The 16,461-nt window shown below is 51.8% G+C and overlaps 1 protein-coding gene across 2 annotated transcripts in view; it reads right to left on the bottom strand.

Moving 5' to 3' along the window:
• Positions 1-16,461, bottom strand: part of DHX30 (DExH-box helicase 30) — a 46,391-nt gene that overhangs the window by 10,108 nt on the left and 19,822 nt on the right. For both annotated transcript variants that reach the window (XM_063122301.1, XM_063122293.1), the window contains 7 exons: positions 13,588-13,698; positions 11,987-12,342; positions 10,438-10,561; positions 8,932-9,081; positions 7,228-7,380; positions 4,509-5,330; positions 640-718 (listed from right to left, as the gene is read on the bottom strand). In XM_063122301.1, the coding sequence (XP_062978371.1) occupies positions 640-718; positions 4,509-5,330; positions 7,228-7,380; positions 8,932-9,081; positions 10,438-10,561; positions 11,987-12,342; positions 13,588-13,698 (1,795 nt within the window). The remainder of the gene's footprint in view (positions 1-639; positions 719-4,508; positions 5,331-7,227; positions 7,381-8,931; positions 9,082-10,437; positions 10,562-11,986; positions 12,343-13,587; positions 13,699-16,461) is intronic.

Raw genomic sequence — 16,461 nt, 5'->3', positions numbered from 1 at the left:
CCTCTTACGAGGATCTAACCCAGCCTTCCTCAACCAGGGGCGCTCCAGATGTGTTGGACTGCATCTCCCAGAATGCCCCAGCCAGCAGCTGGCTGGGGCATTCTGGGAGATGCAGTCCAACACATCTGGAGCACCCCAGGTTGAGGAAGGCTGATCTAACCAGTTTGTGACTTAGAGGGTTGCCCTTTTTGTGGTTAAGGTGGCCAGTTTAAGGGAACTGGAAAAGGAAGAACATGTTTTAAATGAGCCATTAAACAGCTTTTAAAGCTTGTGGGGCCTCAATAGAAGCATGTGCTTTTATCTTTTTTAAAAATTGTATTCACTTAATTTAAGACTTTTTAAAAGTAATGATCTAAGATTCACGTATTTATTGTTTGTTTTCAATGTGTGTTTATTGTGTGTGAAATGGTCTGAAGACTTATTCAATAAACCTTTTTGGTTTGATTTGTCATTCTTCCCCTTCCTCCAACTTTTTGTGATTAGATTGGTCCTGAGCAGTCTCTCCCCTGTCCTAAGTGCATTTGTGAACAGGGAACGGCCACCGCCTGGGACTCGCCTCTCTGAACAGAGTCTCTTCTGGCAAATCAGCCAAGCGTAAGATGGAAGAGGGTGAGAGCCGGAGGCACCAGCACCACCTACCTGGTTCACCGTGGGCATCAATCTGAAGAATGAGGTCAGCGATCAGCTCAAGGTCCAGGACACACTCCTCATCCGATTGCTGTGGGGTAAAGGAGGGTGAGTAACGCTGCTGCAGAAGCACCCAGAAACTGCCCCCCCCCCAAAGAGAGTACCTTTCGTCCTGGGAAAAGAACCACAATACCTGACGGAACGCCTCATAGAATCATAGAACAGCAGTGTTGGAAGGGGGCCTACAAGGCCATCGAGTCCAACCCCCTGCTCAATGCAGGAATCCACCCTAAAGCATCCCTGACAGATGGTTGTCCAGCTGCCTCTTGAATGCCTCTAGTGTGGGAGCGCCCACCACCTCCCTAGGTCACTGGTTCCATTGTACTGCTCTAACAGGAAGTTTTTCCTGATGTCCAGCTGGAATCTGGCTTCCTGTAACTTGAGCCCGTTATTCCGTGTCCTGCACTCTGGGAGGATCGAGAAGAGATCCTGGCCCTCTTCTGTGTGACAACCTTTTAAGTATTTGAAGAGTGCTCTCATGTCTCCCCTCAATCCTCTCTTCTCCAGGCTAAACATGCCCAGTTCTTTCAGTCTCTCCTCATAGGGCTTTGTTTCCAGACCCCTGATCCTCCTGGTTGCCCTCCTCTGAACTCCTCTCCCAACATGAACCTACCCATACACTACACTCAACATCTAAGGTCCTCCTCTGAGTGCCTACTTTGAGGAAAGCTCGGAGGATGGCAACAAGGGCCTTTTCAGTGGTGGCCCCCCAATTATGGAATGATCTCCCCAACGAGGCTCACCTGGCACCAACATTGTTATCTTTTCAGCAGCAGGTCAAGACTTTTCTCTTCTCCCAGGCAGTTAACAACATATGCTGAGTTTTTTAACTGAGTCCAGAATAGCTGTTTTAAATGGATATTGCTGTTTTTATGCTTTTAATTTTTTGTGTATTTGTTTTTAATGTTTACTGTTTTTAACTTTTGGAAACCGCCCAGAGAGCTTCAGCTATGGGGCGGTATATAAACGTATAAATAAATAAACAAACAAGCAAACTCCAGGAGGCCAGGTCCACCAGGGTGGAGAAGAACCCCAGGAGACAGCCTCTCAGCGGGCAGGCCACGTGATGACAGCCACGGAGTTGTCAAACGGGCCATTGCTCTGTCCTTGCTGCTCTTGCGGGAGTTGCTTCCCAGTGCCCCAGAACACAATTATCGTAAGGCGACATGGCACTCAAGACTGTCCCCCAGGTACAGCCAAAACGGAACGGGAGGATGGGGCAGAGGTTCAGGAAGTCAGCTAGGGAGGCCTCGGTGGTTGGAGGCTGCCTCACAAGAAACAGCAACTGGGCAGGCTCTAGCTTGGTCAATCTAATCCTGGCTTGAGGTCTCACCCACGGCAAGGTGCTTTTCTCTTCCTCCAAAATTAGAACAAAGCCTAAAGGCCGCAGTTAAAAAGGGGAGGCGAAGGCTGTCAATGGCTACTAGCCCTGATGGTGGTGTGCTACCTCCGGTATTCGAGGCAGTATGCCTGTTGTGCACCGGTTGCTGGGGAACATGGGTGGGAGGGTGCTGTGGCACCATGTCCTAGATGGACCCTCAGTCTGATCTGGCATGGCACGTCTGATGTCCTTCTGACGTCTAGGCATCAGCGCTGAAGCAGAGTGGAGAAGGTGGAGGGCCAGGCCTTCTTCTCCCTCCCTCCCAATGCTAGACCTCGGGGTCAGCTCCATTTAACAGACGGGCTGTAGATTTTGCACAGGCCAAAGGAAGTCTCTCTCTCTATACGCAGCGCATCGTCCGCTTATGCAATCTGCTACCACAGGAGATGATTAGAGGGCTTCAAAAGGGGACCAGGCAAATTCAGAGGGGCCTAGCAATGGTTTCTTAGCCATGGTTGCTAAATGGAACTTCCACGCTGCTGGGGAGGAGTTGGCCAGGGAGGGCTGTGGGATCCAGGAAGCCCCTGGGGCAGAATGCAAGGGCACCGAGCCGGCCACTGTGGGAAGCAGGGTGCTGGAATAGGTCAGCGTTTGATCTGACCCAGCAGGGCTCTCCTAATCGCCTTAGGAAACCCCCTATGGTTAACAACAGAATTCCACCCTAAGACAATCCAGGTTCCAAGCCAAGGAAACCTAAATTCTGCAGCCTGTTTGCTCAGTTCTCTTACACTGTAGAATTTATTCTGGAAAGTCTTTGCACAGTTTATTCTAGCCAAACTAGCCGCAAGAGGGGTGGAAGTCTTCAAAGCCCCCACGCTCCATCGTTAAAACCTTAATTCAATGCCTTCTCTGGTTTCAACAGGCCCTGCCAACACACTTCCGGGTGTACCTTTGTGGTCAGCAGGGCTAGAAACCTGTTGGGTTGTTTTCTTTTTTAAAATGAAAGCTGAGATGCGCAGGCAGCGGAGTTCTGTGGCCACAAACTGCCACTTCGGGTTTGGCCCCTGCAGAATCACAGCGTCTACACGGATCCAGCGACAGCTTAGCAGAGGCCAGCTTTGCCAGGGGGGGGGGGGGGCTGCTGCCTTTCAGGTCCCAGTGAGTTTGGGGTACCTTGTGCTGGACCAGAAAGACAATTTTAAAGGAACATTTCTGATGGCTCCTGTGGATTATTTTACGCCAATGTTTAAGTTTATCGCACAAGTGATTTTGGCCCCAATTTTGAGGCCGATGCAGACTTCGAAGTTCTCCTTTCATGCAGGAGGCAAAAACTATAGTTAGCCAAATAAGATTCATTCCAGTGGATCCTGCACGAGCCCTTGCCAGAAACTAGTTTTGCTAAAGGACTACTCTGAGGAGGGAGCATGGAGTTTTGTCGCTGCTGGTTTGATTGTTGTTTTTTATTGCTATTTTATTGTGTCTATGTTTTTATTGCTTTTAATACTTTCATGGTTTTTATGTATTTTATTGCTGTAAGCCACCTTGTGAGAACCTCTGAAAGGTGGCCAAGAAATGTTTTAAATCAGCCTTCCTCAACCTGGGGCGCTCCAGATGTGTTGGACTGCACCTCCCAGAATGCCCCAGCAGGCTGGGGCATTCTGGGAGTTGTAGTCCAACACAACTGGAGCGCCCCAGGTTGAGGAAGGCTGATTTAAACAAATAAAATTAATAAAAAGGGTTTTTCCCCCCAGTGAAACAATCCCCGAACTGCCAAAACACCCTCCCGTTGCCCTGGGCTTGTCCTTCCAGCCCTACCTGGAGAACTTCCACCTGCCAAGCAGGAACTCTGCCATGGAGCTACGGCCCCTCCCACAGAACAGGTACGGACCGGGTGTCAGGGTTGGATTTTCATTGTCCAGATTTTTGAGGCAACCAGAGCTGAGGCAATTCTTAAGGAAGATTGCATCAGGCTAAGTCATTGCATCAGCCAGTGTCAAGGGTTAATTGACAGCTGGAATATGGTGCGACTGATTCATGTGATCTGTTGAATCTGTACTTAAAGAGCGTCTGTACAGTATGTATTTTCTCTCCTGCGTGATGTATTTCTGAACGTGTTACGTTTCGTGAGTATTGCCTGTATGTCTTGATCCTGTAAATATCTACCTCAAAGTAAAAGTCATATTCGTGTTTGCTAAACTTGCTGCAGTGTATAATTCCTAATCCTGTGGAGCATTATTATTATTCCTGCTATAAAGCTGACTCTGTAACCTAGAAGTATCTGCTGAATATCTGCTATCTACAGGCTTCGCTTTCAACTGAGCTGTGTGAGCCAAAGAGGAGAAGTCAGTAACTTCTAACAGTTTTTTCCAAGCTCAGCTTGTTTGCAATCCCTGACACCGGGGAGCGGCATTGGCCGACCCAGCATCAGGCGTCCTTGGGGAGCCCCCCCCCCCCAGCGTTCACAGAACTCAACGGCGGCGCCCCGACACCTTGGCCTCACCTTGATCTCGTAGTGCCGGTGCCTGTGGCGGCCCAGCATGGCCGTGATCTCCTCCAGGTAGTATTCCTTGACGGGATACATGAAGCCCGGCACCTTGACCACCGGGCAGTCCCCAAAGTACTGCGAGAAGCGCTGGTTGTCCCCCGTGGCACTCATCAGCACCAGCCGCAGGTTGGGGTTGTGCTTCTGCACACCCTTGAGCAAGATGAGCAGGAAGTCGGTGTTGACGTCCCGCTCGTGCACCTCGTCCACCACCACGTGGCTGACCCCCTCCAGCCGGGGGTTGCCCTGCAGCTTCCGCAGAAGGATGCCCACGGTGCAAAAGAGCAGGGCGCCCCCCCGGGCGGGGGGCTTGCTCTCCAGCCGCACCTGGTAGCCCACGTTCTTCCGCATGTTGGGGCCCAGCTCCTGAGCCACCCGCTGGGCCACGGAGATGGCGCTGATCCGCCGGGGCTGCGTGATGACCATGTTGCACGGGGCGCCCCGCCCTTCCAGGATGCAGTGCTCCAGCACCAGCTGGGGGATGCGGGTGGTCTTCCCGCAGCCCGTGTCCCCGGCTATCACCACCACCGGGTTCTGCTCCACGGCCGACAGGATCGCTTCCCTGTGGGAGTCCACCGGCAGAGGGTGGCTCTCCTGCCACGAGGTGCCCCTCCGCTTCCAGAGGGCCAGGAGGTTTTGGCTGAGACGCAGTTCTTCCGACTCCGACATGGGGATGTAGGTTTTGCCCGTGATGGCATCGCTGAGGGCCCCCGTCTCCTTGCTCAGGTTCATCATGTCATCTGCAAGCCGTGGCCTCGACTCCCGGGTGTCCACGGGGAACTGAGACAGAGAGGGAGAGAGAGGGAGGGGAAAGCCAGCATGGTTCAATGCCAGCAAGTGTAAGGTGATGCACGCTGGGGCAAGAAAACCCAACTTCAAGTATAACCTAATGGGATCTGAGCTGGCGGTGACCGAATCAGAAAGAGATCTTGGGATGGTGGTGGGCAGCTCGATGAAAAGGTCCACCCAGTGTGCGGCCGCTGTAAAGAAGGCAAACTCCACGTTCGGCATTATAAGAAAAGGAATTAAGAATGAAACGGCCAGTATCATACTGCCCTTATTCAAATCGATGGTGCGACCACACGTAGAATACTGTGTACAGTTCTGGTCACTGGACCTAAAAAGGATATGATAGAGCTGGAAAAAGTGCAGAAAAGGGCAACTCAAATGACCCAGGGGCTGGAGCATCTCCCCTAGGAGGGAAGGTTACATCAACTAGGATTATTTAGCTTAGAAAAAAGGAGGTTAAGGGGAGACATGATAGAGGTGCACACAATTATGCCTGGTGTGGGGAATGTGGACAGGGAGACATTTTTCTCCCTCTCTCAAAATACTAGAACCCAAAGGGGTCATATCCCATGAAGCTGATGAGTGGGAGATCCAGGACAAATAAGAGGAAGGACTTCTTTGCACAGAGCATAGTTAAATTAGGGAACTCACTACCACAGGATGTAGTGATGGCCACCAGCTTGGATGGCTTCAAAAGGGGGTTGGATAAATTCCTGGAGGCGAAGGCTATCAAGGGCCACTAGCCCTGGGGGTTGTGTGTTTTCTCCGGTATTTGAATCAGTGAGCCTGTGTGCACCAGTTGCTGGGGAACATGGGTGGGAGGGTGCTGTTGCACCACGTCCTGCCTCGTTGGTCCCTGGCCGACGGCTGCTTGGCTGCTGTGTGAACCGAGTGCTGGACGAGACGGACCCTGGGTCTGATCCGGCCTCAGGGCCCTTCTGACGTTCTTATGGAGCTTCTCTGCAACGTTACACCTCTGTGACACACTTAAGGCTAAAAACAAATGCCTGTTTAAGCAATGTGACCCTCAGCCAAGGAGAAAGCACCCTTGAGGTTCCCAGAGTCCTTTGGGGCAGGAGGGGTGTCTTGCGCACTTTGGGCTGGAGCTGTGCTGCCCTTGTTCTCAGACTGCTTGCATGAGTTTTTGCTAGCCTGGAGCCTCCTTCCAAGTTTAGCATAGCAGACAGAAATCAAAGCAAAACCTCATTTCCAAACGAACAGCTGGATCGACTACGAATGTACTCGTGGACTTCGGGCTGCCCACTCTTAACCCTGACCCTTTGGGAACATTTGTCATCACCTGTGCACTCCCCCCCCACCTACACCTGCCTGCCCAAGCCTCCTTGGCCTGTAAGTCCTGCCACCCCGCAATGCTCCAAAGCACCCTTCCCTACAGCCAGTCTCTCCAAGAGCCTAACCGCTCTTCCTCTCCCTAGGGCAGCCTTCCTCAACCTGGGGCGCTCCAGATGTGTTGGACTGGGAGTTGTAGTCCAACACATCTGGAGCGCCCCAGGTTGAGGAAGGCTGCCCTAGGGCCTGTGGAAGACTTTTCTCCTATCCAACATTTGGATTCCAAACTGACCTTATACTTCTCTCGCAGAAGTCGTGGTATTAGCCAATAGCACCAATATCACATTTATCCCAAGCAGTTAGAATGTTTACAAACATTCCATGACATCACAGCAGTTCAGCCAATGATGTTGGGAGAGGAAGCACACAAGCAACGAGGAGCCAATGGCTTTTGGCCAAAGCAAAATTTCTGTAAGCGGGTGGCAAAAGGAATCTCACGTTTGCTGTTCCCAGTTCCACCCACACGTGAATCCTGGATTTACACACATCATGCAAATGTTCCCGTTCGGAATCCAAGGCCCGCTTTCCCAAGGCTTACGTGGTTCAGGTAGTTCTCGATCTTGCGCAACGTTGCCTCGGGCACTTTGATGTGGCAGGGCTTCCTCTGGTTCTCACCCAGCTCCCGGAGGGACGTCATGTTGTACATGGCATGGCTCAGAGGGTTGTTGTTCTTGTCCACCAAGCCGAGGCTCTGGAAGGGAGCGAGGACACAGTGAGGCTGGAAGGCAGGAGGGCATCCAAGGGGCAAACGGGAAGCCCAGGCAGCTGGGCGGGCGGGCGGGCAGGGGAGTGGACAGGTGGGGAAGCCCACAGGAGACAATGCCAAGGCGGGGACAGGTACGGTAGAGACGGACATTGCAGGGCTGACCGTTTCTACTTCTCCTGCCCCACCATTGTGGAGCCTGATAGAGCCGTGCTGTCTGGAAGGTGTGCTTGGTGCTGAGAGTATTGGTGAGAGCCAGGTGTGGCGTAGTGCCTAAAGTGTCAGACTGGGAGTTGGGAGATCCAGGTTCTAGTCCCCTCTCGGCCATGGAAACCCACTGGGTGACTCTGGGCCAGTCACAGACTCTCAGCCCAAACCTCCCTCGCAGGGTTGTTGTGAGGATAAACATGGAGAGGAGGACTGTGTGTGCCACCTCGAGTTCCTTGGAGGAAAAAAGGCGGGATATAAACGTAATGAATGGATAAATAATAAATAAAAAGTTAAATACTGAATTTTATCCTGGTTGTGTCATGGTATTGCATTTTACATTATGCTTTTTGTTTTATATTTTGAATGCTTTTTATGGTTTTAATTTTAGAAAACCGGCCAGCGAACTTCGGCTATTGGGCGGTATAAAAATGCAATAAATAAATAAATTTTGAAGGACTGCCAATCCTTACTTCCCCCAGGTGACAGATTGGGAAAGGAGACCCGAGAGAGAACTGGAAGTCAGGCTGACCCCCAGGGGGAGGCTGCACGTTAACTGCAGAGAGCCACACGGTCGGCTTTGTGGGAGAAGATTTATTTGCTCTTGCAAAGTTCGGTGTACTTTTATTTCTGCAGGAGGTTTTATTCTCGCTCTTGTTCAGTTCAAAGCCAGCCTTCCTCAACCTGAGCTGTTGGATCAGGACAGGATATTTGTATCATTTTATCCAATGCTGTATGGATCAATGGTGGGTTTTTTTGTTGCGTATTTTACTGACATGATGGGTAATTCAGTACTTTTTTTTTTAAGGTTCTATTGATTGCTATTCCTCTGATATGTTGTGAGCTCCTTTGGGCCCAGACTTTGGAAAATTGCAGAGTTTTCAAAGCTTCAGAAATGTCGGGCTTGGAAGGGAGATCAGCAGAGGAGGTTCCCAGCTCAGCGACCAGAGACCCTCCAACTCTGAGGGAGGCGGTGTGGTGTAGTGGTTAGAGTGTTGGACTGGGATTCCGGGTTCTAGACCCCACTTGGCCACGAAGCTCCTGGGTGATGCTGGGCCAGTCGCTGACTCTCAGCCTAACCTACCTCACAGGGCTGTTGTGAGGATAAATCCAGAGGAGGAAACAGGGGCTTCTTGGAAGAAAGGTGGGATAGAAAGGTAACAAATACGTGAAGAAACTGGAGACGCCTTGGGAGGAGCCCTTGGGGCCTGGAGACACACAGCCCCCCTCTGACAGCTGAGTGAAGGGGGTCCCGCCTGGAGAGCAGCAATGCAAGGGTGACCGGTGCCCTCCTCCGCCTGGCCCCACTTCCCCCGTGCCCGGGGGGCTCACCTTCAGCTTCTGGCAGGCCAGAGCGGCTGCTTTGTTCTCCGCCTCCACCTTGCGGCGCCCCTTGGCAGCGAAGGTCATGGGGCAGGGCCAGCGCAGCGTCAACTTGCAGAGTTTGGTCTTGGTGCCCACCGTTCGGAACTGCATGTACTCCTGGGCGGGGGAGGGAGGAGGAGGAGTCGGCACAAGGTCCTCGCCACGCACCCCCCCCACACACACACTCAGCTGGGGAGCGGCCAGGAACGCCCAACGCGCGGCGGGAGACAGGCGCCAGGGCGAGCGCGCCGAGGGATTCATCGCTGCTACGGAGAAGGCAGCCCGCCCGCCCGCCCGGCTCCTGTTGAAAGCAGCCTTCCCCGACAGGATGCCCTCCAGATGTGCTGGCCTACAATCCGGGAGTTGTAGGCCAACACAACTGGAGGGCGCCAGGTTGGGGAAGGGCGGTCCTAAGGCAAGGCAGATGGTACTGGAAGACAAAAGGAGAGAACTAGCTGGACGACCTGAAGAATCTCTCCCAGGGCAGATCAGCGAGCACGGCTACAGGTGTGCGCTTTCCCTTTAGTGCAGCCTTCCTCAACCTTGGGCGCTCCAGATGTGTTGGATTGCATCTCCCAGAATGCCCCAGCCAGTTGAGGAAGGCTGCTTTAGTGTGTGAGGCCAAGCTCATTTGCTTAAGGGGGGGTGGGGAAGAGGATGTGTGGCTCTCCAGATCTTTTGGCCCTCAATTCCCATCAGCCCCAGCTGATGGGAGGGATGATGGGACTTGTAAGCCAAAACATCTGGAGGACCACTAGTTGCCCAACCTTGGCTTAAGCCACCTGCTGGCTCTACCATCCCCTTTGGACACTGTACACTTGCTCTCTGTGCTTCTGGCAGCCCCAGTTTCGAATCACGACACACCCCACCTTGGGAGAGGCTCCTGCCCATTTCTCTCTCGCGCCCTTCGGCTGCTTTCAGGACAGCCTCCCTCGCTGGACCTGCCTCCCTCCTTCAAATCAAGAGATCATAGAATCATAGAATAGCAGAGTTGGAAGGGGTCTACAAGGCCACCGAGTCCAACCCCCTGCTCAAGGCAGGAATCCACCCTTAAGCATCCCTGACAGATGGTTGTCCAGCTGCCTCTTGAAGGCCTCTAGTGTGGGAGAGCCCACAACTTCACCAGGCAACTGATTCTATATACTATATCATCATATACCACTACCTTTTCATTCTAACTTGATCTTTAAAAAAAAGACGCCCTCAGACAAAATATTATATATCTTTCCTTTTTTCTACGAATGTACCTACAGAGTGTCCTAATTACATCTTAATGATAATAACAACTTCATTCCTCTATATTTCTTATTTTGGATGTGTTTAAAAGGGGGTTGAATAAATTCCTGAAGGCTACTAGTCCTGATGGCTATGTGCTACGTCCTGTTGCAGAGGCAGTAATGCTATATACAACAATTGCTGGGGAACATGGGCAGTAGGGTGCTGATGAAGCGGTCCGTTCCGGGGGCAGCTCACCTTGACCGTAGATGATGAAGTGGCAATCTGGATCACCTGGGCCAGGAGGTTTTTGGGCAGAGGGAACTGGGTCAGAGCCCGGAGGGCCGTGTTGTCGTCTGTCATGTCAATAGAGAACCCATCCCTGCAGCAGGAGAGAGAAAATGCAGTCATTAGGCCGCCTCTTTTTAAACGTTACCGCTTTGCCCCTATCCGCCGGCGCGTGCTCCTCTACAGAATTACACCCCCCCTCCTCCACCCTCTGGAACAGAACTGCAGCTCTTAGGCACAGCTGCATGGCAGAACAGGCAGCACAGCTCAGTTTGGTTGGGGTGTGTGTGTTAGTGCGCCTGTATCATTAACGATTTGAGGATCAGTCCAGAATATTAGATAACAGGACACACGGAGGCAGAGGAACGCGAGGGGAGGGCCGTGAAGACACCATGTGAAACCGCGTGCCCCCCCCCCCCCTTAACCTCAAGCAGCCACATTTGCTCCTACCCCAGCTGCATGGTCTTCCTGCTTTTCCGTATTCTCTCTGCAGCCAACACGGCTAGAGCTCCGTTTTGTGTGTCCTTTCAAAAGTAAAATGGAAGCTGACATCCCTAGCAAACAGCTGCAGAGGGACACACATCTGAGCCAGGTTGGTGCCTGACGAAGGTCACCCGGAGGAGGCCTCGGCGGGTGTCTCTGGCCCCCAGAGGCAACGCTCTCCTATGCGGCCCTGAACTGCTTGCATCACACTGGCTCACGGAACATCCGGGGCATTCCGGAATGTGGCCATTGCTGTCCAAACTCCTCCCTCTGTGAGCCACACTTGACTAGAGAAAGTCGGTCCCACGCTGGAGCTGCACTCGAGGGCCACGAGGGACCCAGCGACACGCCCTGCTCAGATCCCCTGCGTTTGCACTAGCGGAAGGGAGAAAACTCTTGCTGAGGGCCCAGAGGCCAGCCTAGAGTCCGTCCACCCCCACCCCCGCCCCCTAGAGAGCTGTATTCCAGACGATGGGAAGTGAATACACTGAAGAGCAATGAACTGCAGCAGCATAAAAACCCGGGAGGTCAATGGCGTCTTGACCCCAGGGCCCAACCCGAGGGCTGTGTTCTCGAGTTGGTGAGAAGACTCTCTATTTTTTTATTTTTCTTGTTAAAAAGGTTATTTAAAAAAACTTCACAAACAGGCCAACGTTTCGGACTGCGTCAATCCTTCTTCAGGGGCTGTTTAGAGAAGTTGGCTGATAAGCGTCCACAGTGGAGTATTCTGCCACAAAACTGTGCTGGCGCTTTCTTTCGAGGGAGTCGCCTCTCCAAGCTGCAATGTCGGACAATCGAGAGTCTTCTCCCCAGCACCAGAGCCAGCGTCTCTCTCCTGTTGCACACACTTTTGGTGCTTCTGCCTCCAACCCATTTTTGTGCTCTTGAGTTGCCCTCACCGGATGCGGCCCTGTGTCATTCCGGTCCCGGGGCTTCCTGGGAACAAAGGCACCAAGCCCCCTCCCCCCACAGCGAGGCCTCCTGGGAAATGAACAACCGCCCGTGGGTGAGCGTCCTTCACTGCCCAAGGCGCTACCTCAGGTCCCTGGGTGGGGTGCGAGCCCCGGAATGCGTCATGGAGAGGTAGTCGGAGACGTCGATGGTGTCTTCTTCCAGCTCGCCCTCCTCCAGCTCCCCTTCTTCCAGTTCGCCCTCCTCCAGCTCTTCCTTCCTGATGGGTTTCGGCGGCCGGTTGTGCTCCAGGGCCTGGAGGGGCTCGTCGGGCTCCACCCGCCTCCAGCAGGTCGAGATGTCGGCCAGGGAAGGGCCGGACTTGGAGCGCCACCTGCCCTCCGAGTACCACCTTTCGTCGGGGCAGCCCAGCTGCTCAGCGAGGATGCGGTACTTGGCAGCGTCAAAGAGCTCGTTCCGGGGGCCCAGCAAGCCCCAGCCCTGAGAGGGGGAAAGACAAGACGGTCAAGGGCACTGGGGACAGGACAGGCATCTCCGATATTTATTTATTTTATTTATTTAAAACATTTACATCCCGCCCTATATCACGAGGATCTCAGGGCGGCGTACAGATAAAAACGTAGTATAAAACAATAAATATACACAGTTAAAAACAAATTAAACCATGATCCAAGTTAAAACAATATATAATTTAAAAGCAATAGTTGCAGTTAAAACAATGCGCCAGTGAGTTTAACCATCAAAGGCTTTGTTAAAAAGCCATGTTTTTACTTGGCGTCGAAATGCAATCAGCGTTGGCGCCAGTCGGGCCTCCAAGGGGAGGGCGTTCTGCAGTCGGGGTGCCGCCACAGAGAAAGCCCTCTCCCTCGTCCCATCATAGCGTATGTGTTGCATTGATGGGATGCGGAGAAGGGCTCCTCCAACAGATCTAAGGTATCAGGCAGGCAGATATAGACAAGCAGCGAGGCAGAGACATCTTTGCGGAGGCTTCTCGTAACAGCCTGCAGCAGCCTTCCTCAACCTGGGGCGCTCCAGATGTGTTGGACTACAACTCCCAGAATGCCCCAGCTGGGGCATTCTGGGAGATGCAGTCCAACACATCTGGAGCGCCCCAGGTTGAGGAAGGCTGGCCTGCAGTGTCTCTTTAGACAGGAGCCCCTGAGCTCCATCGGCTCTTGCTTTGCTCCGCCCTCTCATCCGCCCCCTAGCGGCCTTCTTTTCCAAGGTTCTTGCCATTCAAATCCAATTCTATTTCTTGGGCAACCGCAAAGGTTCTCAACACTTTGCACATATAAAGCCCCCTTGCACGGGGCCGGACTATTCATCCATCCATCAAGTCCTAGATTGACTGGCAACGGCTCCCAGGGTCTCAGAAAGGAGGCCCCCTCTCCCACCCGATCCTTTTCCCCTGGAGATGGCCATCTTTTTATGAAGGGGCCATTTTGTGAGAGCGCCCATGACACTCCCTTAAAAGTCAAAGCATGTCCACCCAGCCTCTTAAGGGCTGGAGGCCTCTTAAGCGGGTGCTGTGGAGGTTTCTATTTCTAATGCCCAAAGAGCTTTCGGCATCTAGACAGCCCACAAAGGCATCTTGTTACTTGTGTCCCCGGTTTAAAAAGTCACTGAGAAAATAAAAGGGCAACAGGCCACAAAGCTAGGCCTAAGCACACCGGAGGCCGTGGCCTGTTCACTGATGGAGACTGGGAGTGTGAGGAAGGTGATCACCTTGAAGAGGTGGCAAGCCGCAGCTGCTGCCTGCCGCTCGGCATCAATCTTTTTGGTCCCGTAGCCTTCCACTTCCACATTCTTTGGCCACTTGATGACCAGCGTGACTTTCTGCAAAGGGGGTAAGAAGAGCAAGACCTCAGACACAGGGCAGGCAATGTCAAAACACATCTTCCTTTTAACAGAAGGCTCGTGACAAAGCCCTATGAAGAGAGACTGAAAGGACTGGGCATGTTTAGCCTGGAGAAGAGAAGATGGAGGGGAGACATGAGAGCACTCTTCAAAGACTTAAAAGGTTGTCACACAGAGGAGGGCCAGGATCACTTCTCGATCCTCCCAGAGTGCAGGACACGGAATAACGGGCTCAAGTTACAGGAAGCCACATTCCGGCTGGACATCAGGAAAAACTTCCTGACTGTTAGAGCTGTACGACAATGGAACCAGTGACCTAGGGAGGTGGTGGGCTCTCCCACACTAGAGGCCTTCAAGAGGCAGCTGGACAACCATCTGTCAGGGATGCTTTAGGGTGGATTCCTGCATTGAGCAGGGGGTTGGACTCGATGGCCTTGTAGGCCCCTTCCAACTCTGCTATTCTATGATTCTATGATACCAGGTAAGGAGAGCTCCTGGCCACACATAGCATCCACTCTCCTTATAGGGCTTATATTCACATGGAGTTTATTCTTAGACATGTTTTACAGGAAAGAGGAAAGTTCCTTCCGGAACAGACCAGAACCCCTTGGCCACAGCTCCTATCAACGGCTGACTCTGTCCCCCTTCCTTTGGCCAACCTGCCTCCGGCTTCACTGCCCTCTAGATCTTGTCCCCATGGTATTTTTCCAGCCCCATCTCTGTTTCTTCTTCTTCTTCTTCTTCTTCTTCTTCTTCTTCTTCTTCTTCTTCTGCTTCACGTGAAGGTTCTTCCTTGGTCAAACTGGCCCTTTCACTTCTCACACAGAAGCTGCACAACAACGTTCCGAAAGCCAAGCTGAACTACATCTGGTGCAGGTCAAGCGCCAGACAGGGCAGAGGAGACCCAGGTTCAAATTCTCACTCAAGCCACGAAGCTCATTGAGTGACTTTGAGCCAGTCGCTATCTCTCCACCTGATCTACCCTAGAGGGTGGTTAAGAAAACAAAATGGGGTGGCCGTGTAACAAATAAAAAATCTACTATGACACTTATTGTGGTTACCGGGACAGGAAAGGTATCAAAGATTTCCCCCCAAAATAATACTATGAAAACCTGCAAAAACAGAGAAAGGAAGAAAACTAAAGGGTCATGGTGGTGGTTACAGGTGGACTGAGTGAGTCAGAATATCATGGATATGAAAAGAAGAGCTGTAGAAAACAGCAGATAAAGAAAAACAGGGGATCTTGGAAAAGTGGTGGAAAGAAGGAACCCACAGTGTGTTGAGAGAAGAAGGGTCTGTGGGGAGAGATCAAAGGGGCAAAGAGTTCTGGTGACCAGGAACCCACGCAAGGAAGAGGTCCGAAGAAGCTACTTTATCCCATGAGGCACATGGGGCCCGTCCAACTCAGAATTTTCTACACCAGCCTTCCATAACGTGGCTGCTCTCTGGGTATGTTGGACTGCAACTCCCATATGGGGAGTTCACCATGCTGGCTGGGAATGATGGGAGTTGCAGTCCAACATTCTTGGAGGACACCAGGTTGGGGAAGGCTGGTCTACACTGGGGGTTCAGGCGGGGGCTTTCGTAGCCCTTCTTGGAGATGGCAGGGGCTGAACGTGGGGCCTGTCAGGTTTTCGTATAGACTTTAACAGTAATTAAGACAACAGGTATGGCAAAGGCTACTTGTAAATTGAGAGCACCTGTTGGTAATTGGGTGCAGTAACCCAAGAACGCTGAGACCCATAAATCATGGCCGAATTTAAGAATAAAGGCTCACTCGTCCTTGGGGGAGTATATTGTATGGAGTGATACCATTAAGAGAGGAAAAGGTGAAAAGAGCCATAATGCTTTTGTCCTTATCTCTGTGCCTAGGGTAAGACAATTATTATTCTATTAATTTACTTATTTATTTATTTAAAACATTTATATCCCGCCCTCTATCACTAAGATCTCAGGGCAGCATACAGGTAAAAACATACAGTATAAAACAATAAATATACACAGTTAAAAACAAATTAAACCATGATCCAAGTTAAAACAATATATAATTTAAAAGCAATAGATGCAGTTAAAACAGTTAAAACAATGTGCCAGTGAGTTTAACCATCGAAGGCTTTGTTAAAAAGCCATGTTTTTACTTGGCGTCGAAATGCAATCAGCGTTGGCGCCAGTCGGGCCTCCAAGGGGAGGGCATTCCACAGTTGGGGGCGCCACCACAGAGAAAGCCCTCTCCCTTCTCCCATCATAGCGTATATGTTGCACTGGTGGGATGCGGAGAAGGGCTCCTCCAACAGATCTAAGGTCTGAGGCAGGCATATATAAGGAGAGGCACTCTCTCAAGTATCGAGGTCCCAAGCCGTTTAGGGCTTTAAACGTCATTACCAGCACCTTGAATTCAGACTGGAAGCATATAGGCAGCCAGTGCAGTTCCTTTAAGACCAGTGTTATGTGGGCTCTGTAAGATGTACCCGCCAGCAGTCTAGCTGCTGCATTTTGCACTAGCTGCAATTTCTGCGTCATCTTCAAGGGTAGCCCCACGTAGAGTGCATTGCAGTAGTCTAATCGGGAAGTTACCAGTGCATGCACTACTGTGGCTAGGTTGTCCCTGACCAGGAAAGGCCATAGCTGGCGGATCAGCCGAAGCTGACCCCAAGTACTCCGTGCCACAGAGTCCACCTGACTCTGTTGCTACCAGCTACCAGCCTAGTTTTGTTTTCTGGGATTTCTTTTAAAGTAATTAAA

The sequence above is a fragment of the Elgaria multicarinata genome, chromosome 1 (assembly GCF_023053635.1).
Source record: "Elgaria multicarinata webbii isolate HBS135686 ecotype San Diego chromosome 1, rElgMul1.1.pri, whole genome shotgun sequence".
Taxonomy (NCBI): Eukaryota; Metazoa; Chordata; class Lepidosauria; order Squamata; family Anguidae; genus Elgaria; species Elgaria multicarinata.
The sequence above is the reverse complement of the archived record's forward strand: the minus strand, read 5'-3'. Positions and strand labels throughout refer to the sequence as shown.